Source organism: Rhinoderma darwinii, chromosome 4, assembly GCF_050947455.1.
Source record: "Rhinoderma darwinii isolate aRhiDar2 chromosome 4, aRhiDar2.hap1, whole genome shotgun sequence".
NCBI lineage: Eukaryota > Metazoa > Chordata > Amphibia > Anura > Rhinodermatidae > Rhinoderma > Rhinoderma darwinii.
In genome coordinates, this window is record NC_134690.1 from 84,631,284 (window position 1) to 84,656,029 (window position 24,746).

Here is a 24,746-nt window from a genome sequence, read left to right on the forward strand (position 1 = left end):
CTCCAACCATCGCTGACAGTATCGCACCGTGTAGGGACACATCCTCCTGACAAGGGGATAGTGTCTATTAGTCCTGGACTGCACAAAGACTTTTTGTGAAATACAAGGATTTCCTATAATAAACATGTCAGGAGAGATGACAGATTCTCTATAAATCTAGTGACACACAGGTGACAACGTCATTTTTTTTCTCTTCTACTCTCGCCAGTCCAGACTTCATGACGACTTCTCCCAGCCATGACCCATTTTTGCACAATTTGACACTCAGATGTCTTCGGCTCCTCACTTTTCCAACATTTCCACACCTATAAACAAAGATAAAATGATCATGGTGCTACACACTGTGCCCCTAAATATAATAGCACCAAACACTGTGCCCCTGAATAAAAAAGTACCAAACGCTGTGCCCCTAAATATTATAGCACCATAGACTGCGCCCCTGAATATAATTGTGTCAAACACTGTAAAGTAAAGCACCACATACACACAGACCCTGTAGATAGTGCCACCCACAGCCCCCTGAACATAGCGCCACACACAGCCCCTGTAGATAGCATCACAAATACATCCCCCTGTAGATTGCGCTACACACCTCCCCTATAGAAAGCGCCACACACCCCCTGTGGATAGCGCCACACCCCCCCCCCCCCCCCGTAGAGAGCGCCACACACAACCCCTGTGGATAGCACCACCCCCTTCCTGTGGATAGCGCCACACACATCCCCCTGTAGATCGCTTTACACACAGCCCTACCTATAGATAGCGCCACACCCAACCCAATGTAGATAGCGCCACTCCCCCCCTGCAGATAGCGCCACATCCCCCGCAGATAGCACCATACACAGCCCCTTGTAAATAGCGCCACACAGACCCCCTGTAGATAGCATCACACACAGACCCCTGTAGATAGAGCCACACAGCCCACCCTGTAGATAGCTTCACACAGACCCCTGCAAATAGCGCTACACAGCCCTCCCCATCTTTAAATAGTGCCACACTGCCCCCCTGTAGATAGCGCTACACACAGACCGCTGTAAATAGCGTCACACAGCCATCCCCCTCTTTCTATATAGTGCCACACAGTCCCCCCTTGTTTATAATACTACACAGCAATCCCCCCTTAAATATTGTGATACACAGCGCTCCCCCTTCTATATAGTGCTATACAGCAATACCCCCTTGTATATAGTGCCACACAGCGCCACCTCCCCTTGTATATAGTGCTACACAGTGCCCCCCCTTTGGACCTGCGGCTCTTGGAATTGCTCAGTATAATGTCCCCCATAGATGCCCCCACAGTATAATGTCCCCCAGAGCTGCCCCCACAGTATATCGCCACCCATAGCTGCCCCATACTGTATAATGCTCTCCATAGCTGCCCCATACTGTGTAATGCTCTCCATAGTTCTCCCATAAAGTATAATGCCCCCTATAGCTGCCCCATACAGTATAATGCCCCCTATAACTGCCCCATACAGTATAATGCCCGCATAGCTGCCCCACACAGTATAATGCCCCCTATAGCTGCCCCATACAGTATAATGTTCCCCTTAGCTGCCCATACAGTATAATGCCGCCATAGCTGCCTCACAGTATAATGCCCTCCATAGCTGCCCCATACAGTATAGCTCACGGCAGAGTGAATTCTGGTGCGGACGCAGGTTCAGTTGGAAGCGGGTCCAGCGCGGTCAGCGCTGTATGGCAACGGGGGCCCACAGGCTTAGGGGTCTAGTCGCAAATCGCGACCGTTGTGACCCCTATCGCTGCACCACTCTCCACAGCGGCAGTAAGCAGCGCAAGAGCGCTGCATAGTTTTTTAAGATTATGTGCGGTTCGGGCGGCCATGGTCCCCCTGGGAGCCTCGGGCCCCTGGGCGGCTGCCCGAACCGTCCATATGATGATCTGCCATTGGTACCTAGGCCTTTCAGATTTTTGTTGAAATCTGACATAAAATATATAAAATGTTTATGACACTATGTATTATCATAGACCTGAATAAATTCATCTAGGGGTATAGTGAGAATGAAAAAAAGTTTTTCCCTCACAGATGTAGAGACCACCCACCCAGAATTATCATTCTGAAAGGTTCACTTTCACATAAGGAATCCCTCCCTATTTTGGGTCTCCCTAATTCAGTAATTTGCTACTGTATGATAGGTCTCGAAGCATGGGTAATTAAACAGTCCCGGTTTTGAAGGGCAAAAGGGGCAAAAAAACATGTATCGCTTCTTCAGCCTTTTTTTCGGCAAACTTTGCATCTATTCTGCGGATGCCTTTGCGTTTCAGTGGCAGGGACAGGATATAAAAACTGATGCTCTGTGAGTCTCTTGACATCTTCTGACTCATGGAGTCATACTTCCCCTGCTTCAAATAAAAGATGTTCAATATTTTTTTCTTGGAATTCCAGATATGTCATGGTTCCCTGGGCCTTTTTGTATATGACATAGGAATTAAAAGTAGAAACCTGCATCAGATATATTGCCACCTTCTTGTACCGGGCTCCAGTCTTACTTTTGATCAAATAAAGTTGGAGAGCCTGGTTCTGACGCCCCCCATGAACCTATTGTACTCTGTAATTCAGAACTTTTTCTGTCTGTCCGCAGTAGCGCCTCTCTCTCTCACAGTGACTTTGGTTTCAGCATGTACAGTGCTCAGCATAAAAACCTCCCTCCGATCATTGCACTTAAGTGCAAGAAGTTCTTCACTTGCAAATGCAAATGATTCCACCTTTGCCAGGCGCATTGAGAGAAGTTCTGATGGCAATCCGTTGCACTTTCTGCGAACCGTCCCACAGGTCCCTGTTTTGTCAGCCTGAAGACGTTTGAAAAGTGGCACACAAGAATAAAAATTGTCATTGTACACTCTGTAGCCTTTTTGAAGGATCAGCTGCATAAGGTCATAGAGGAGAGGAGGAGAGCAGAGGAGAGAGCCCGCTGTTTATATTCAGCGGGTGGTGATTTCTGTAATAGGGTGTTCACAGCGATCACCTCCTCCTATCAGAGGGTCCCCTAACGTTGTCTCCAAACCCCTAGCTGTAACCTAACAGCTGGGGTATGGAGATATCCACGCTGCTTGCAGCGCAATCTCATTCTAAAGTGCCGCCGTGAAAAGGCGGCGCTCTAGAATAAAGCCCACTAATGATCACCGTGAAAAGGCGTATCGGCAGTCATTAAGGGGTTAAGGAAGATGGAGGAGAAGAAGGAGGATATACTGTCTAACTCTGGAAAGCAGAGAGGTGACACCTGGGCCAGAGAAGTGAATTTGTGTGTCGTGAGCACAGAAGTGGTACTGAAAGCCATGGGATTTTATGAGCTGTCCCAGGCCAAAGGTGTAGAAGGAGAAGAGCAAGAGTCGTAGGACAGAGCATTGAGGGACACCAACAGAGAGAGTGCAGACGAGAAAGTGGTATGTGAGTGAGGGACACTAAATGTTTTTTTTGTGAGGTATGAGAAGATCCAGGAGAGGGCAAAGTATGTGATACCAAGAGATGAGAGAATTTGTAATAGGAGGGAGTGCTCGACTGTCTCGAAGGGGGAGGACAGGTTTAGAAGGAAGATCACAGAGTAATGTCATGAGTCTTTGACAGTGTAGTCACTTTAGTTAGGGCAGTTTTTATTGAGTGGTGGGCATACCTCCCAACTTTTGAATTCGGAAAAGAGGGTCATTTTAAGCCACACCCCCTAACCACGCCCAATATCCCGCATCAACACATCAAATCACGGCCAGATCCTTCTGCAAATAGCACGCACACATTGCCATTGCGCATCTCTAGACTGTCTGGATATTACAGATATTATGGATCCGGTTATATCGTCTTTGTGTTAGGGTATGTGCACACGAGAACTAGCTTTTACATCTGAAAAGACAGACTGTTTTCAGGAGAAAACAGCTGCGTCGTTTCAGACGTAAAAGCTCCTCCTCGCATTTTGCGAGGCGTCTTTGACGCCCGTAATCTTGAGCTGTTCTTCATTGACTTCAATGAAATACGTCTCAAATTATGTTTCAAAGAAGTGTCCTGCACTTCTTTGACGAGGCAGTCATTTTACGCGTCGTCGTTTGACAGCTGTCAAACGACGACGCGTAAATGACAGGTCGTCGGCACAGTATGTCGGCAAACCCATTCAAATGAATGGGCAGATGTTTGCCGACGTATTGGAGCCATATTTTCAGACGTAAAACGAGGCATAATACGCCTCGTTTACGTCTGAAAATAGGTCGTGTGAACCCAGCCTCACTTTTCCTCACTTGGGTATAACATTTGCTCATCACGGCGGCAGCAGCTGCAGGACAAACCAAAAGGCTGAGAACAATGAAAGTCAAGAGGGAGACACTGTGGTTGATGACTTTTCAATTGACAGGTAGCAGAGTTAAATGATGGGGATTTTTTTTTCCAGTTGTGTAACCCTGCTACCGGTCAGTGCCCCCCTGTAGATTGCTCCACACGCAGCCCCCCCTGTACATAGCGCCAGACGCAACCCCCCCTGTAGATAGCTCCAGATACAGCCCCCCGGGAGATAGCTCAAGATACAGCCCCCCTGTACATAGCGCCAGACACAGCCCCCTGTAGATAACGCCACACACAGCCCCCTTGTAGATAGCGCCACACACAGCCCCCCTGTAGATAGCGCCCTGTAGGTAGCGCAACACAACCCCCTTATAAGAGGTAGCCAACCCTACTGCTGCCACTCTCCTCTTTGCTTTCACTCACCGTCAGGAGAAGGCAGGAGTCTTGTGGTGGCGTTCTCACTGGTGTCGATGCCGGCCCGGGAGTGGACCAGTCCAGTCACCTGACCTGTCACCTGACCGGTGAGGTCAGATGACAGGTCAGGTGACTGGACTGGTCCACTCCCGTGCCGGCATCGATCCCAGTGAGAACACCGCCGCAAGACTCCTGCCTTCTCCTGACGGTGAGTGAAAGCAAAGCGGAGAGTGGCAGCAGTAGGGCTGGCTACCTCTTATAAGCGGGTTGTGTTGCGCTACCTACAGGGAGCTATCTACAGGGGGCTGCGTGTGGCGCTATCTACAAGGGGGCAGTGTGTGGCATTATCCTGCCTTCTGTTTGATACAGCTGCAGCGCCCAGCGGAAACTTTTGCAGACCGCCCGGGATGGCGGGACAGCGGTGAGAAACCGGTACTGTCCCGCCGGATCCGGGCCAGTTGGGAGGTAAGTGGGGGGGTCAGAAGCCATATTGTAGATGTGTGAAAAGAGAGTTAGATAAGTATAGACAAGGCTTTAGTTTGATTCATCATGGATTGGATTTCCATGGCTGATCAGTTTCAAACAAGCCTGGGATTACCATGCGCAATGCCAGCGGCCCCTGCAGAAGCAACGTACAGTAGCATTATAAGTTACCTTTTAAATAAATAGACCACCTTAATAGCAGCTTCCCATACTGGCAAGGTCTAAAAGAATTCCTGTCAGTGTTACACTGACAGGCATTATACACTGCAATGCAGAAGTATTGAACTGTATTATGTCAGCAATCGCATGGTCAAGTCCCTCTAGGCCTAGAGGGACTAAAAAAATATGTTTAAAAAAAATAAGAAAAATAACACAAAAAACAATACAAAATGATTTATTATGTAAAAAAACATATATAAAAAGAAAAGTACACGTTATCACTGTAAGAATAAAGACCCATGCTATAAAACTAAGGGTATGTGCACACGTAAACTGCATTTACGTCTGAAATTACGAAGCTGTTTTCAGGAGAAAACAGCTCCGTAATTTCAGACGTAATTGCTCGTCCTCGCATTTTGCGAGGCGTCATTGACGGCCGTAATTTAGAGCTGTTCTTCATTGAATTCAATGAAAACGGCTCAAATTACGTTCAAAGAAGTGTCCTGCACTTCTTTGACGAGGCAGTCATTTTACGCGTAAATTATAGGTCGTCGGCACTGTACGTCAGCAAACCCATTCAAATGAATGGGCAGATGTTTGCCGACGTATTGGAGCCGTATTTTCAGGCGTAAATCAAGGCATAATACGCCTCGTTTACGCCTGAAAATAGGTCGTGTGAACCCAGCCTAACGCGTTATTTATCCCGCACGTTGAACATCATGAAAAAACCTAAACTTTTTTCAGAATTGCTGTTTTTTTGTTAATTCTGCCTCAAAAAAACAAAACGGAATGAAAGATGATTAAAAAGTCGTATGTACCCCAATTGTACCAATGAAATCTACAGCTCATCCCGCAAAACAAAGCCCTGACACAGCTCTGTTAATGCAAAATGAAAAATTACATTGCTCTGAGAAAATAACAACACAAAAACTATTTATTTAAAGTGTTTTTATTGTGTAAAAGTATTAAAGCATAAAAACACTATAAATCTGGTATTGCCGTAATCGTAATGGCCCGTAGAACAAAGTTAACAAATTTATACTGCACGGTGAATGCCGTAATCCTAAACGTAAAAGACTATTGTGGAAATTGCTCTTTTTTTCTTCCCTCCCTCCCCCCCAAAAATGATAAAAGTTTAAATACATTAAAGGTACCCTAAAATGGTGCCAATACAATCGACTCTCTGAACGCAGTGATGCAAAAAACAAAAACAAAAAAATTGCTGCGTCCTCATGACCCAAAATAGCTGCACCCTCAATGGGTTAAGTAAGGCATGTAATAAATAAAAAGCCATTGAAGACTATCACCATGTCTTGTTAAAAACTACCCTCAATTTACCAAACCCAATGTTATACTTAGACTACTAGACTATATCTTTAGGTTTGTAAGATTTTCACTCTTTTTATACAGTTCGATTCAAGGTTAAAAAAATCCTGCTTGATACCTCATTTTCATCAGAACTGTTATCCCATTACTCATTCTATATATTATAACATGATACAAAGGCTGCTTTTGTTTTTCAAGTGCTCTAATGTGATTGTATATAAGTATATGTGTATTATGTGCTTACAAAAGACAATTATAATAGATACAACATTATTGTATGTGTATTTATCCTGTACATTACCATATAAAGAGGATTTTTGTATAAAAAATAACAAAAACACGAAAAAAAATAAAATAAGGACAATAAAACTCTTACAGTTTAACAAGACTTATATGGCTCTCTTATATGGCTCTCTGAGACACATTATCCCCTTAGTGACATAACCTTCGGATCCCCCTCTTTAATTGATCAGGAATCTTACATATTTTTAAATAAAGTCTTTTACTTTTACAGGACACAAAGTAACTGTAGTTTAGTGTTGAGATTCTCGTTTTAATTGACAAAGCAAAAATAACATTATCCACAATGCACTTTTGCTCTATTAGTTTTCTGTTTGCTTAATCTATAATAATTGTTCATCTACCTCTCTTCTCCTCTAGGGACAGTATCTTTGGTATCTCTGGCTGTGTTGTCATATGAGCGTTACTGTACCATGCTTGGGAGCACAGAAGCAGATTTGACAAACTACAGGAAGGCTTGGCTGGGAATCCTGGTTTCTTGGTCCTACTCACTGTTCTGGAGTTTGCCTCCGCTTTTTGGGTGGAGCAGCTATGGTCCAGAAGGGCCTGGTACTACGTGTTCAGTGAACTGGCACTCACGTGATGCCAGAAACACATCTTACATTGTGTGCCTTTTTGTTTTCTGCCTGGCCCTGCCTTTTTTCATGATTGTGTACTGCTATGGAAGACTCCTGGTTGCCATCAAACAGGTATGGAAAATGATGGTAGGAAGTGTGCTCAGATTGTTGACCACCGATTGTTACATTATAAAATCAATGCATTTAATAAAAATAGTTGCCCTAAAAATAGGGTTAAAAAACATTGTCCCAACTGACAACCCTGTTCTATATGCCCTATCATTGTTATAGAGGGACGTTTCCCCCACTCTGTTGGCTCGGTGCGTCCATGTATAACACGGTTGCCCATTCAACCCACTGCAAGTGCTAACCACCAGGTTCTGACTAGACCACCTGAGTACCAGAGGACCTTCCGTTGGGCCCAGACTCTAACAAAATAATGGGCCTTAAAGGTGCAGCAAAAGAAAATCCCATTTGGAGCTCTTTGGGGCCAATCACATGCCCCTTGGGTTTATTTCTTGTTGGATGATTAAAAGTGGATGTGCACATGTTCTCTATAGATGAAGGGTAGTTCTCAGAATCATCTTCTCTGGTGGGCCCAATGAACCCCAGTCCGACGCTGCTAACATCTGACCATTGGAGGTTAAAGAAGTCTGTCTAGTGGGAATCGGTTTCTGGGGGCTTGATCCTAGGGATAGTAGTCCAAATGGGACAAACCTTTAAGCGTATGACTCATATATCTGCACAACAATAGAAACTAAGGACATAAAAATTGTAAAATTACTATAGAAAGCTTATATTGATATCAAAGAACAATTATGAGAATGAGGGTCTTGTGGATGTAAAGGCAGCTTTTGACCCATACGTGTGACAAAACATTTTCGAATGAGAATAAACAGTAAGTGGTGAGAGGCAGCAGTTGGGTAGACTTTACCTAAAAAAAAGTTCTGTTAGTGATGTTGAACAAGAACTCCTATTATTATCATATTCCTAAGTATTGCTCTGAAAACCCTAGAGCCAGGAAAATAGTTCCATGTTGGTAAGTTCATCCAAATGTCTGGATCATCTTCATCAGAAATATATTGTCCAGCTTCCATCTAATTAAGGCCTGTGGGAGTTAAGTTGTTATTCCGTATGTCTTACTCTATTGTATGAGATCAAAGGACGAGAACAACTTGTGGATTGTTCACATAATATGCCATTCAATGATTTGGGAAATCTTGGTCATGTTGCCACTTATGATGGTACTCTCTAAAAAACACTTCATGGTTTTGTTTCATCTTTCATTTATTTGATTGGCTAAATATATCAAGTCTGTTGACCTTCTTAATCTTCAAGATTACCCTCTGGGGGATTTCTGTTTGAGACATTTGTTCTGCCAATATCTTGTGTTTAGATGACTGTTTGTTTTGTACTTATTTTAACCAATTCCTTCATCTTAGATTAAATTTTGTTTCACATTTTAACAGCATGCCAAAATCCTGAAAACTCAACAGGCAGATGCTAATGAGGACTGGTTTAACCTCCATAGGCCACAAATGCAGCTCCCTATGAAATTGTCCCATATAAAAAACAGTTTTCTGTTTGTACTAAATTTCTGCAGAGATTCTTGCAGACACTCTACCAGGCAAATATAGGCAGAGTGCTGACAAGTGCTCCAGTTCTACCTAAGAAATGCCAACCTGGAGACATGGCACTTCAAGCAGGGCACAGTAGTTCATGAATGATATAGAAGTGGACCACATTTTCAACAAAGTTCTAATAGGTAAGAAGGTCCAGCAAATATTCATATGTACTACTATATTAGATGGAGTTTTCTTTTTCTTTTTTTTTGTAACTCAATAACTAGCAAGTACTCCGTAATGAATTGGGGTAGGGAGACGGACAGGTGAGCACTAATCTACCCGCAACTCAGTCCCTACCTACTTGCACGGCCCGTCCTAAGTGACGGCTTACAACTGGGCGACGGTCCCTACGCTCAATAAGTGCAAGACAGACAACACAAGACAAGGGCACACAGAAGCAAAGGGGGAAGTTGGGGCAGTTACCATGGAAACACCGTGAGCAACAGGCAGTGGTGAACGAGCCGAGTCAAACCAGGAGAGTACATAGTAGCAAAATCAGAGCAGGAGAATAGTCAGTCAAGCCAGGGTCAATAAGTAACAGCGATCAATCAGGTAAATAGCAGGAATCGCAGAGCCAGGAAACCAGACAATCACAGGCAAGGAACATGCTTCAAGTGAGGGTAAAAATAGACCAAAGGTGGGAGCTAGAACCGTCAGGCCAGGTTGTGATAGGTTCTCCCTCTCCTCAGCCTGCCAGCCTGAGTGATAACAGATCACGTCACTCTAGCAGACCTTGGAGCTGATGAAGGCTGATTAACCCCGGGCGTCGAAACAGAACCTGTGTCTGGCAAACCCTTTACAGACTCATCATAGGGCTCAATAGCAAAACTCAAATTGGGCTTCACCATTTTAAAAGCTCAAATGTAGTATTCCTTACAATTATGTATAGTAGTCAGTTTTTCTATTATGTGCTTATATATTTTTTTATATGTACTCATTGTCTGACTTGATAAACAATATAATTCCACCTGCTTGCAGTCAACACTAGGGCAAGATAACTGCAAATGGATTTATACAGCTAACAGGGAGCTCAATGTCCTATAAATCTGTATGCAGTGAGCTCCCCTTAGTGACAGCTGCAGATGCTATTACAGTGTCACATCAAGCATGGGAAGCAGCTACTAGCAGGAGTACAATTTACAAGTTTGTGTTTGTGGCATTTCCTCAATACCTGATTTGATCCCTTTTGGTATGGTGTGATAGATGAGAATCTGTTTGTACCTCTCAACACCGAGGATCCCAGTAATTCTACCCAAATCACTGACATAATTTGCAAAAATATAATCTGACATAGGAATGCAAACTTTTAATAGTTGACTGCAGACATTCATCCTTGTACTCTCCAGCTCTACTCCCAAAAAATTGCATTCTTCTTGACCCAACTTCGACTTATCAGTCCCGAGCATTTCATGCCATTGCTCAGCACCCACTCTTTGTAATTTTGTGTATAGATAAGTCTCTTGATTTTATTTCCACTTCTCAGGATTTACTTTTTGGTAGCCATTCTTTCACAAAGTCCAGTTCTGACAATACTTTTCTGAGCTATAGAGGGGTGTTTTTGAGTCGCAGTTCAAGGTGATAGCAGATAGATCTAGACTTTTTCTTATTTTAAATAATTCTGTAACAATTAAAGCAGTATTCTGACCAAACAAATTGAAGACATATGCTCACTATATATGCACAGGATGTCTGAGGTTGGGGGTCTGAGACTCCGACTGATTAGTAGAACAAAGGATATTGTGACACCCATATTGTAATTTAATTCACAGGGTGTCAGTCACAAATAGGAGGAAATGACGGGCAGAGTTGGCAAGATGTAAATGGCTCTTTCTATTAAATTATTTGGGAGTTAGCAAAAACATTCTAGTGCCACATCCAAACTCCAGTGCCACATCAGTGAGAAACTTACCAAAAACATTGGCTTAGGCCACATGCACACGAACGTAAAAACGCCCGTAATTATGGGCCGTAATTACGGCACGTTTTTACGGGCCCATGGACTTCTATTGGCAACGGGTACCTCCCCGTATGCTTACGGGAAGGTGCCCGTGCCGTTGAAAAATATAGAACATGTCCTATTTCAGGCCGTAATTACGGCACGGGCAGGCCCATAGAAGTCTATGGGGCTCCCATAACTACGGGTGACTACGTGTGTCCACCCGTTGCTAGGCGACGTCAGTAAATAGTCACTGTCCAGAGTGCTGAAAGAGTTAAACGATCGGCAGAAAGTGTTTCAGCACCCCGGACAGTGACTTCCGATCACAATATAGAGCAACCTGTAAAAAAAAGACGTTCATATTTACCCAGAACTCCCTTTTTCTTCCTCCAGTCCGGCCTCCCGGGATGACGTTTCAGCCCATGTGACCACTGCAGCCAATCACAGGCCAATCACAGGCTGCAGCGGTCACATTGACTGCTGCGTCCTCCAGGGAGGTCGGACTGGATGTCAAGAGAGGGACGCGTCACCAAGACAACGGCCGGGTAAGTATGAATTTCTTTTACTTTTTCTGCGGAAAGGGCTGTCCCTTCTCTCTATCCTGCACTGATAGAGAGAAGGGCTGCCGATTACTGCAGTGTAATTTTGCAGCGAAAACGTGCCCGTAAATACGGGTGGAATACGGGTGACAGCGGACCCATATTTACGGGCACGGGTCCGTAAATACTGGTGCAATATGGGTCGACTACGTGTGACCAAGGACCCGTATTTACGCCAGTATTTACGGGAGGACAAAAATACGTTCGTGTGCATGAGGCCTTACTGTAGTGAAGTAGTAAGTGGTGCTTGTGGAATCAGGGATCATAGAGACAAAAGTATGCCTAACAGGTTTAAAAGCATCTGGCCATAATTTGTCTATATTTGTTCTATAGGGTATATAAATAGGGGGACTCCTGCTCAGAGCCCCCTCTATGAGTCAAAGCGGAGTGCTGCTGAAGGGCATGAAACTACCACCATAAACATTGTTATGTACTGTTATTAGTTTATTTTATGTATGGAGCTGTTATTTGGTCACTGAATGATGCTATTTTTTGAGCACTGTGTGGTAATATTTGCAGATGTAGCCATCTTTACCTTGACTTTTAACGCATTAATTAAAAAGGGGCTAGATCCCTTATCTTGACTTTTTCAATGACTTTTCAATGGCTTTTGTTGTGTGATATCACTCTGCAGCAAGTTGTCAGTCAAGGTGGCTACATCCGTACATAGACTTTGTGTGGCACTGCTAGCACTGTGCAGTATATAATGTCTGCAGTGTATGGTGGTGGCACTGTATAGCACTGTTATTTAGTCAATTGTTTTAAAAAGTGTAAGGCCACATACTCATGAACTTGTTTTTTGCGGACGCAATTCACCGCAAATCTGCGGGTGAATTTCACCCCCATTCACTTTAATGGGCCCATGCACACGACCGTGGTTTCCACGTTCCATTCATTAGCATGGACCGCAAAAATATAGGACATGCCTTACTACGGCTGTGTTTTTTGGTCCAGGCTCATAGAAATGAAAGCAGGCGGCCATGTGCATGGCCCGCGATTTGCGGGCGTCCCGCGGGTGGCACTCCGCGGATGTCCAAGCCGAAAATCCCGGTCGTGCACACCACTACGGTCATGTGCATGAGGCCTTATTTTTACAAAGTACAGCACTGCTATTTGGGCACAATAGTGTATGGTGCTTATAGTTAGGCACTGTATGGTATGGTTATTTGTACACCAGAAGGTAGTGCACGGGGCAAAATCCAAAGTAATGCCAGCCCTGTTTAACATGACACACAATACCACTAGGTCATTATGGATTACATACTTAATAGATAAATCACCCCTCAATATTTATATCTATGGTAAGCAACCTTTATGGGAACATTGCCAATAGGTATTAGATTGGTGCTAGTGTTAAATACTGACCCTGGAGCTGAATTAAATGGCTTAACTAGAGTTTTACAGAAAAAAGGGATGTCACAAATACTGTACACCATCATATCCAAAGTCACTGGTAAAACACTCATGCTGAGTAACTAAGATATTAATGTATCTGACACGATACTGGTGAACACTGCTGAAATCCAAGTCATAAGGAATGAGCGGAGCATCGTAAAAAACTTATGGAAACGTCCTCAGAAGTGCATCTTGTAGCGCAGATATAGTATAGTTACTATAGTATAAATCAAACAAGGAGTAAGAACTGTCTGGCAAAGATAGTTCTCTGGCGCAGGAGACTGGAACAAGGCACAATACTCAAGCAAGGTTTTTTTTCCAGGGACACGAAGGGTGTGGCGTTTTTGGTGGGTGCGGTTTATGGGGCATGGCTTATTTGGTGGGTGTGACTACTGGGTGGGCCTTTCTTTCCAGAATTTGGCAGCGTAAAAACCAGTGTAGATAGTGCCACACTCAGTGCCCCTTGTAGATGGAGCTCCACACTGCCCCCAGTAGATAGTGTCATACTCTGCTCCCTGTAGATTTTTCCACACACTGCTTCCTGTAGATAATGCCACAGTGCCCCCTGTAGATAGTGCCACATAGCCCCCCCCCAGTAGATAATAACACAGCCTCTTGTAGATAGTGTCACTCAGCCCCCTTTAGATAGTGCTACACTGCCCCCTGTAGATAGTACCACAGAGCCCCCTGTAGATAGAATCACATAGCCCCAGTGTAGATGATGGCACACAGCCCCCTGTAGATAATGTCACATAGCCCCCCAGTAGATAGTGTCACACAGCCCCCTTGTAGATAGTGCCACACAGCCCCCTGTAAATAGAGCCACACAGTCTCCTGTACATAGTGCCACACAGCCCCCTGTAGATAGAGTCACACAACCCCCTGTAAATAGAGCCACACAGCCCCCTGTAGATAGAGCCACACAGCCCCCTGTAGATGATGCCACACAGCCCCCCTATAGATGAAGCCACATAGCCCCCTGTATATAGAGCCACACAGCCCCTGTAGATGGAGCCACACAGCCCCCTGTAGATAAAGCCACACAGCCCTCTGTAGATAGAGCCACACAGCCACCCTGTAGATGATGCCACACAGCCCCCTGTAGATAGAGCCACACAGCCCCCCTGTAAATAGAGCCACACAGCCCCCTGTAGATTATGCCACATAGCCCCCTGTAGATAGTGACATCCCCACCCACCCTACCCTGTAGATAGAGCCATTGTGGCTCCCTCTAGGAGGGGAATCCCCAGCCAGTCCATTGCAGTCGCTCTGGTTGGGGATTCTGCTGCAGGTGGTGCCCCTGACGTCCCTGCCCTTATATGGACAGTGAAGTCAGGGGCTCCGTCTATGAGCGGAATCTCGGCCAGGGCGTCTGTAACACTTTGGCCGGTGATTCTGGTTCTCCAGAAGGAGTGAATATCTAAGTGGGAAGTAGATAGTTTCTTGCTCTGCCATAGTATTCAATTGTATCTGCTTCCTGAAGATGAAGATGCAATTGCATGTAGCAGTTGCCGGGACAAATCCTGGGATAGTAATTTGCCGGGATTGGACCTGTAAATTCGAGACACTCCCAGAATATTCAGAACTGTTGGCAAGTATGCGTTTGGAAACCCACATGGTCTAAAGTAGGCCCAAACAGGAAGCCGGATGGTTCCCATTCCGCACAACATTGGCCACAGTGCCCCCTGTAGATAGTGCCACATAGCCCCTCTGTAGATAATAACACAGTCCCCTGTAGATAGTGCCACTCAGCCCCCTTTAGATAGTGCCACACAGCCCCCTGTAGATAGTGCCACACAGCCCCCTGTAGATAGAGCCACACAGCTCCACTGTAGATGATGCCACACAGCACCCTGTAGATAATGCCACACAGCCCCCAGTAGATAGTGCCACACAGCCTCCTTGTAGACAGTGCCACACAGCCCCCTGTAGATAGAGCCACACAGTCCCCTGTAGACAGTGCCACACAGCCCCCCTGTAGATAGATCCACACAACACCCTGTAAATAGAGCCACACAGCCCCCCTGTAGATAGAGCCACACAGCCCCTGTAGATGATGTCACACAGCCGCCCTGTAGATGATGCCACACAGCCTCCTGTAGATAGAGCCACACAGCCCCCTGTAGATGGAGCCACACAGCCCCCTGTAGATGGAGCCACACAGCCCCCTGGAGATAAAGTCACATAGCCTCCTTGTAGATAGAGCCACACAGCCCCCTGTAGATTATACCACATAGCCCCCTGTAGATAGTGACATCCCCACCCACCCTACCCTGTAGATAGAGCCATTGTGGCTCCCTCTAGGAGGGGAATCCCCAGCCAGTCCATTGCAGTCGCTCTGTTTGGGGATTCTGCTGCAGGTGGTGCCCCTGACGTCCCTGCCCTTATATGGACAGTGAAGTCAGGGGCTCCGTCTATGAGCGGAATCTCGGCCAGGGCGTCTGTAACACTTTGGCCGGGGATTCTGGTGCTCCAGAAGGAGTGAATGTCAAAGTAGGAAGCAGATAGTTTCCTGCTCTGCCATAGTATTAGATTGTATCTGTGTCCTGAAGATGAAGATACAATTGCATGTAGCAGTTGCCGGGACAAATCCCGGGATAGTAATTTGCCGGTATTGGCTCTGTAAATTCGAGACACTCCCAGAATATTCAGGACTGTTGGCAAGTATGCATTTGGAAACCCACATGGTCTAAAGTAGGCCCAAACAGGAAGCCGGATGGTTCCCATTCCACACAACATTGACCACAGTGCCCCCTGTAGATAGTGCCACATAGCCCCTCTGTAGATAATAACACAGTCCCCTGTAGATAGTGCCACTCAGCCCCCTTTAGATAGTGCCACACAGCCCCCTGTAGATAGTGCCACACAGCCCCCTGTAGATAGAGCCACACAGCCCCCCTGTAAATAGAGCCACACAGCCCCCTGTAGATTATGCCACATAGCCCCCTGTAGATAGTGCCACACAGCCCCCTTGTAGATAGAGCCACACAGCCCCACTGTAGATGATGCCACACAGCCCCCTGTAGATAATGCCACACAGCCCCCTGTAGATAGTGCCACACAGCCCCCTTGTAGACAGTGCCACACAGCCCCCTGTAGATAGAGCCACACAGTCCCCTGTAGATAGTGCCACACAGCCCCCTAAAGATAGAGCCACACAACCCCCTATAAATAGAGCCACACAGCCCCCCTGTAGATAGAGCCACACAGCCCCCTGTAGATGATGTCACACGGCCGCCCTGTAGATGATGCCACACAGCCTCCTGTAGATAGAGCCACACAGCCCCCTGTAGATGGAGCCACACAGCCCCCTGTAGATGGAGTCACACAGCCCCCTGTAAATAGAGCCACACAGCCCCCTGTAGATGATGCCACACAGCCTCCCTATAGATGATGCCACACAGCCCCCTGTATATAGAGCCACACAGCCCCTGTAGATGGAGCCACACAGCCCCCTGTAGATAAAGCCACACAGCCCCCTCTAGATTATGCCGGGATTGGCTCTGTAAATTCGAGACACTCCCAGAATATTCAGGACTGTTGGCAAGTATGCATTTGGAAACCCACATGGTCTAAAGTAGGCCCAAACAGGAAGCCGGATGGTTCCCATTCCACACAACATTGACCACAGTGCCCCCTGTAGATAGTGCCACATAGCCCCTCTGTAGATAATAACACAGTCCCCTGTAGATAGTGCCACTCAGCCCCCTTTAGATAGTGCCACACAGCCCCCTGTAGATAGAGCCACACAGCCCCCTGGAGATAAAGTCACATAGCCCCCTTGTAGATAGAGCCACACAGCCCCCTGTAGATTATACCACATAGCCCCCTGTAGATAGTGACATCGCCACCCACCCTACCCTGTAGATAGAGCCATTGTGGCTCCCTCTAGGAGGGGAATCCCCAGCCAGTCCATTGCAGTCGCTCTGTTTGGGGATTCTGCTGCAGGTGGTGCCCCTGACGTCCCTGCCCTTATATGGACAGTGAAGTCAGGGGCTCCGTCTATGAGCGGAATCTCGGCCAGGGCGTCTGTAACACTTTGGCCGGTGATTCTGGTGCTCCAGAAGGAGTGAATGTCAATGTAGGAAGCAGATAGTTTCCTGCTCTGCCATAGTATTCAATTGTATCTGCGTCCTGAAGATGAAGATACAATTGCATGTAGCAGTTGCCGGGACAAATCCTGGGATAGTAATTTGCCAGGATTGGCTCTGTAAATTCGAGACACTCCCAGAATATTCAGGACTGTTGGCAAGTATGCATTTGGAAACCCACATGGTCTAAAGTAGGCCCAAACAGGAAGCTGGATGGTTCCCATTCCACACAACATTGACCACAGTGCCCCCTGTAGATAGTGCCACATAGCCCCTCTGTAGATAATAACACAGTCCCCTGTAGATAGTGCCACTCAGCTCACTTTAGATAGTGCCACACAGCCCCCTGTAGATAGTGCCACACAGCCCCCTGTAGATAGTGCCACACAGCCCCCTGTAGATAGAGCCACACAGCCCCACTGTAGATAATGCCACACAGCCCCCTGTAGATAGTGCCATACAGCCCCCTTGTAGACAGTGCCACACAGCCCCCTGTAGATAGAGCCACACAGCCCCCTGTAGATAGTGCCACACAGCCCCCTTGTAGATAGAGCCACACAACCCCCTGTAAAGAGCCACAAAGCCCCCATGTAGATAGAGCCACACAGCCCCCAGTAGATGATGTCACACAGCCCCCCTGTAGATGATGCCACACAGCCTCCTGTAGATGGAGCCACACAGCCCCCTGGAGATAAAGCCACACAGCCCCCAGTAGATAGTCACACAGCCACCCTGTAGATGATGCCACACAGCCCCCTGTAGATAAAGCCACACAGCCCTCTGTAGATAGAGCCACACAGCCACCCTGTAGATGATGCCACAAAGCCCCCTGTAGATAGAGCCACACAGCCCCCCTGTAAATAGAGCCACACAGCCCCCTGTAGATTATGCCGGGATTGGCTCTGTAAATTCGAGACACTCCCAGAATATTCAGGACTGTTGGCAAGTATGCATTTGGAAACCCACATGGTCTAAAGTAGGCCCAAACAGGAAGCCGGATGGTTCCCATTCCACACAACATTGACCACAGTGCCCCCTGTAGATAGTGCCACATAGCCCCTCTGTAGATAATAACACAGTCCCCTGTAGATAGTGCCACTCAGCCCCCTTTAGATAGTGCCACACAGCCCCCTGTAGATAGAGCCACACAGCCCCCTGGAGATAAAGTCACATAGCCCCCTTGTAGATAGAGCCACACAGCCCCCTGTAGATTATACCACATAGCCCCCTGTAGATAGTGACATCGCCACCCACCCTACCCTGTAGATAGAGCCATTGTGCCTCCCTCTAGGAGGGGAATCCCCAGCCAGTCCATTGCAGTCGCTCTGTTTGGGGATTCTGCTGCAGGTGGTGCCCCTGACGTCCCTGCCCTTATATGGACAGTGAAGTCAGGGGCTCCGTCTATGAGCGGAATCTCGGCCAGGGCGTCTGTAACACTTTGGCCGGTGATTCTGGTGCTCCAGAAGGAGTGAATGTCAATGTAGGAAGCAGATAGTTTCCTGCTCTGCCATAGTATTCAATTGTATCTGCGTCCTGAAGATGAAGATACAATTGCATGTAGCAGTTGACGGGACAAATCCTGGGATAGTAATTTGCCAGGATTGGCTCTGTAAATTCGAGACACTCCCAGAATATTCAGGACTGTTGGCAAGTATGCATTTGGAAACCCACATGGTCTAAAGTAGGCCCAAACAGGAAGCTGGATGGTTCCCATTCCACACAACATTGACCACAGTGCCCCCTGTAGATAGTGCCACATAGCCCCTCTGTAGATAATAACACAGTCCCCTGTAGATAGTGCCACTCAGCCCACTTTAGATAGTGCCACACAGCCCCCTGTAGATAGTGCCACACAGCCCCCTGTAGATAGAGCCACACAGCCCCACTGTAGATAATGCCACACAGCCCCCTGTAGATAGTGCCATACAGCCCCCTTGTAGACAGTGCCACACAGCCCCCTGTAGATAGAGCCACACAGCCCCCTGTAGATAGTGCCACACAGCCCCCTTGTAGATAGAGCCACACAACGCCCTGTAAAGAGCCACACAGCCCCCATGTAGATAGAGCCACACAGCCCCCTGTAGATGATGTCACACAGCCCCCCTGTAGCTGATGCCACACAGCCTCCTGTAGATGGAGCCACACAGCCCCCTGGAGATAAAGCCACACAGCCCCCAGTAGATAGTCACACAGCCACCCTGTAGATGATGCCACACAGCCCCCTGTAGATAGAGCCACACAGCCCCATGTAGATAGAGCCACACAGCCCCCTGTAAATAGAGCCACATAGCCCCCCTGTAGATAGAGCCACACAGCCCCCTGTATGCGTTTGGAAACCTACATGGTCTAAAGTAGGCCCAAACAGGAAGCAGGATGGTTCCCATTCCACACACCATTGGCCATCTTGATTAAGGGCAGGTAAAAGGTCAATCTAGCAGCCTTCGATGGTGAGAAGTGAAAGAGCAGCACCATTCCTCTAATTGTAAAACAGCAGCCACAAGTGGTGAAATTGTAAAAAACAACAGAATCCTGACAGTATCTGGCACGTATAATCGTGTTATTTTTAGGTTTTACAGTTTTTGAACTTTCATTTGAGGGGTGTCATTGACAAACAACCTTACATTGTATTTGAAAATTATGAATTCAGTACTACACTGTCTCTACTGGGCAGATACTAACATCCATGCACTTTTGAGAAATGGATATTTCACCCAGTTGCCAGCTACTGCATTGACACTAAGTCTAAGTTCGCACCACATTTGTGCACCTTTCCAGATGTATACCTTTAAAAAAAAGGTATACTGCCAGAATGGGATGCAACTGTATCCTAACTTTATACCTTTTTTTGCATACAGTTGGCCTCCCTTTTATAGCCACCATGTAATACTACATTTGCTCAGAGAATCAGTTGTTTCCTGAGGTCTGCGGCAATGTAAAAGCTGTTGTCTTCTATTGAAACCTCTTTAAGCTAGGCACAAGCAATTGGTGTCCCAGAAGTTGCTCGGGTATAACTACAATTATAACCATTCCACTTTCTAAATTTTAAGTATTAAGAATGAAGAACTAGATCATAAGTTTTATCAAGTATTACAATTAGAAAAGTTTCATTGTCATAGAAAACTCATCAGTGGTCAGTAATTCTGTTGACATGAAAAAAGCTCATATTATTTTAAAAAGTAAAAGCGGAATATTTTACTGCACCCACAAAACTGCTTTCTTCTTTGTATATACTTCCATGTCATAGATTAAGAGCCCATTTACAATAAGTGTCTTTTCACATCATCACATTTTCATTCATAAGTTGCAATTCCTAAAACTGTCATGTGGTGTCACCTGTGAATAATGGTCTCATAATCTTGTTAGTGAGCCTCTGTCATATTGTCTGGCCTTTCAATTGAGGTGAAAATTAGGAAACGCAATTCGTCTTTATTAGAGATGAGCGAACTTATGAAAAGTTCGGTTCGGCTAGTTCGCCGAATTTCACGAAAAAGTTCGATTCGGACCGAACTAGTTCTGACCGAACCTGTAATTTCCGTGCGCCGAGTATGGTACTGTCCAGGGTGCTGAAAGAGTTAATGGGCTGCACTAACTCTTTCAGCAACCTTGACAGTACCATGCTCGGCGCGCGGAAAATAAAATTTTAATGTAATAAATAAATTAAAAAAATACGTTCATACTTACATTCCTCCTGTCCGGCCTCCAGCGATGACGTTTCATCCATGTCGCCGCTCGCTGTAGCCAATCACAGGCTGTAGTGGCGGTCACGCACGTCACGTGACCGCCTCTGCAGCCAATCACACGTCCCTCTCGACATCCGGCCCGATATTCCTGGATGACGTTACAGCCCATGTGGCCGCTGCAGCCAATCACAGGCCGCCGCGGCCTCTGCAGCCAATCACAGGCTGCCGCGGCCTCTGCAGCCTATCACAGGCTGCAGCGGCCTCTGCAGCCAAGCACACGCTCCTCTCCTGAAATATTCTGTGCTGCTGTGAATTCTGCTCTTACCATTACGTAGCTCTCAGTCTGTTACCTCTCCTCCACTCCTGTCCTCAATAACACCTTCACATGATTGGCAAGATCCGCACGCTCATCTCCTGAAATACTCTGTGCTGTTGTGAACTCTGCTATTACCATTACGTGGTGACTTGCCAATCATGTGAAGGTGTTATTGAGGACAGGAGTGGAGGAGAGGTAACAGACTGAGAGCTACGTAATGATAAGAGCAGAGTTCACAGCAGCACAGAGTATTTCAGGAGATGAGCGTGCGGATCTTGTGCGGGGTGGTGACTTGCCAATCATGTGAAGGTGTTATTGAGGACAGGAGTGGAGGAGAGGTAACAGACTGAGAGCTACGTAATGGTAAGAGCAGAGTTCAAAGCATCACAGAATATTTCAGGAGAGGAGCGAATTCTGCTCTTACCATTACGTAGCTCTCAGTCTGTTACCTCTCCTCCACTCCTGTCCTCAATAACACCTTCACATGATTGGCAAGTCACCACCCCGCACAAGTACCGCACGCTCATCTCCTGAAATACTCTGTGCTGCCTTAAACTCTGTGGACAGGTCAGGATCCTGTTTCTTTTAAATGCTGCTGGGGAACCCGCTTGATCCACTATATAAGGCTGCACCTCCATCCTCTTCTGCCCCAGTCACTTATTCCCAAGCACTGTAGCTGTAGCGGGTTCACTCACCTCCCGACGCCCGCAGCCATGGATCTGTGAGTGCTGGCCTCCATCTCCCTCCTAGGAGATGCCAGCGCTCACTTCCGCTCCGTCCGGCCGGGTCCCGTAGGGTACGCGCGCACGCTCGCGCCCGCTCTCAAAGGGCCAGCGCGCGCACATGAAAACAATTATCATTAACCCACGTGATTCCCTGCCCTATAAGAATGCCCCAGCCCTTCTGATCCTTGCCTAAGCGTTGTTAGTCTTTCCCTGTCTGTCTCGCAAATGGTTCCTTAAGTGTCTCCCGTTCCAGCTGTTACCCGTGCCCTGTTACCGTTCCTGTATTCCGCATTGTTCCTGTGCCTACCCGTGTTCAAGTGTCATCTGCCACGTCAAGTGCCATCTGCCACGTCAAGTGTCGTCTGCCACGTCAAGTGCCGTCTGCCACGTCAAGTGCCGTCTGCCACGTCAAGTGTCCTCTGCCACGTCAAGTGCCGTCTGCCACGTCAAGTGCCGTCTGCCACGTCAAGTGCTATCTGCTCATCGGATACTGCCCGCCACGTCTGGTGCCACTTTCCGCACCTGCCTCCATCCGTGCTGAAGCCACAGTCACTGTCCGGACTATTTCAGGTACCTTAAGCATTACTGTCTATCTTACTTTCACATAGACTGCGACCTGTGTCAGTGACAGTACGCTCAGTCCATGGAACCCGCTGGCCAGCCCAAGACCCCAGTACAGAAGATTCAGACAGAGATGCATGACCTACGCACTCGTCAGGATCAACTCCTTGAGGCGGTGAATTCTATTCTGGTCCGCCTGGATCTACTCGCTGTTCCACCCCCGGTTCTTCCTCCAGAAGCTGTTGCCGTGCCACTGCCGGTTGCTCCCCCTGTTTGTTCCGGATCCTTAGTTCCTCTGCCTCTCCTTCCTCGCTATGACGGTGACCCCAGAGCATGCAGAGGATTTCTCAATCAATGCACGGTGCATTTTAGGCTACGGCCTCATCTCTTCCCCTCCGAGGAGGCTAAAGTAGCGTTCATCATCTCCCTCCTCGCTGGCAAGGCCCTCGCATGGGCAAACCCAATCTTGGAGCAACAAGGACCTGTATCCGCGGACCTTGCCTTGTTCCTGCAGTCCTTTTGTGCCGTGTTCGAGGAGCCGGGTCGAACATCCTCTGCCGCAGCCACTCTGTTGACCCTCAAGCAAGAAGGCTCCACAGTAGGGGAGTATGCGATCTCCTTCCGTACCCTAGCAGCCGAGCTGGCATGGAACAATGAGGCACTGGTGGCGACCTTCTGGCAGGGACTGTCCTCTCACATCAAGGACGAACTGGCAGCCCGCAACCTTCCTTCTACCTTGGATGCCCTCATCCTGTTAGCCACCCGGGTTGATTTGAGAATCCGGGAGCGCTCTCAAGAGGTTCGTCAGGAGAGCCGGGCCCACAGACCAGCACCCCCTGCCCAGAGACCACAATTGTCCACTCCTAGTGCGCTACCTGAGGAACCCATGCAAGTAGACAGAGTCCGGTTATCTGAACAGGAGAGGCAGCGCAGACGCTCCTCTGGACTTTGCATGTATTGCGGCCTCAAGGGTCATTTCGTGCGTCAATGCCCACAGAAACCGGGAAACTCCAGTACCTAGGGTTGGTTGGAGAGGCAACTCTAGGTGGAACGTCTCCAAACGTTAAAACCTCTTCCAAATTATCGATACCTGTGGCCATCGTCACCGGACAGGCATCACATCCTTCCTCCGCCTATCTTGACTCTGGAGCGGCTGCTAATTTTATCCACCAAGATCTAGTGGATCGGTTTCAACTACCCACAGTCCGTCTGGAGAGACCCCTGGCAGTTGCCTCGGTGAATGGTCTACCGCTGCCTGATCCAATCATGCTCATCACTGAGCCGGTGACATTACGGGTCGGAGCTCTTCACTCAGAACAGATCTCCTTCCTGGTACTACCCAAGGCTATCAATCCTATCCTGCTGGGTCTGCCATGGCTCCGTCTACACGCCCCGACACTCGACTGGAGTTCTGGAGAAGTTCTTCAATGGGATGCCATAGCCATTGCCTGTCACAAGTCCGTCCTGTTGTGGCCCCTCTGCCTCAGTCACTCTCCGATCTACCTTCTCAGTACGCCAGTTTTGCAAACGAGAGGCTGAGACGTTGCCTCCACATCAGAGTTATGACTGTCCCATTGAACTGGTTCCCAATGCTTCTCTTCCCCGTGGACGAGTATATCCTCTCTCCTTGCCAGAGACGTTATCAATGTCAGCCTATATCAAGGAGAACTTGGAGAGGGGTTTTATTCGAAAATCTTCCTCCCCGCCTGGGGCAGGATTCTTCTTCGTTAAAAAGAAAGATGGATCTCTCCGATCCTGCATTGACTACCGTGGTCTCAATCAGATCACGGTCAAAAACAAATACCCGTTGCCACTCATTTCCGAGCTGTTTGATCGCATACGAGGAGCCAAAATATTTTCCAAGCTAGATCTGCGTGGGGCCTATAATCTAGTCTGTATTCGCCGGGGTGACAAATGGAAGACGGCATTTAACACCCGTGATGGGTACTACGAATACCGAGTGATGCCCTTCGGACTGTGTAACGCTCCCGCAGTATTTCAGGAGTTCGTTAATGACATCTTCCGAGATCTCCTCTATACGTGTGTTGTAGTTTATCTCGATGATATTCTAATCTTCTCCCCAGATCTGATGACCCATCGGAGGCACGTTCATCAAGTTCTTCTGCGACTAAGAGAGAATCGCTTGTATGCCAAGTTGGAGAAATGCACATTTGAAAAGAGGTCTCTGCCCTTCCTGGGCTATGTCATCTCGGATCAGGGCCTTAAGATGGACCCTGAGAAGTTAAAGTCTGTCCTGGAATGGCCACGTCCTCAAGGCCTAAGGGCCAAACAGC

The 24,746-nt window shown here is 47.4% G+C and overlaps 1 protein-coding gene across 1 annotated transcript in view; it reads left to right on the forward strand.

Moving 5' to 3' along the window:
- Window positions 1–24,746, forward strand: part of LOC142760764 (vertebrate ancient opsin-like) — a 214,031-nt gene that overhangs the window by 29,183 nt on the left and 160,102 nt on the right. Inside the window, exon 2 of the mRNA XM_075863943.1 lies at window positions 7,328–7,656. Within this exon, the coding sequence (XP_075720058.1) occupies window positions 7,328–7,656 (329 nt within the window). The remainder of the gene's footprint in view (window positions 1–7,327; window positions 7,657–24,746) is intronic.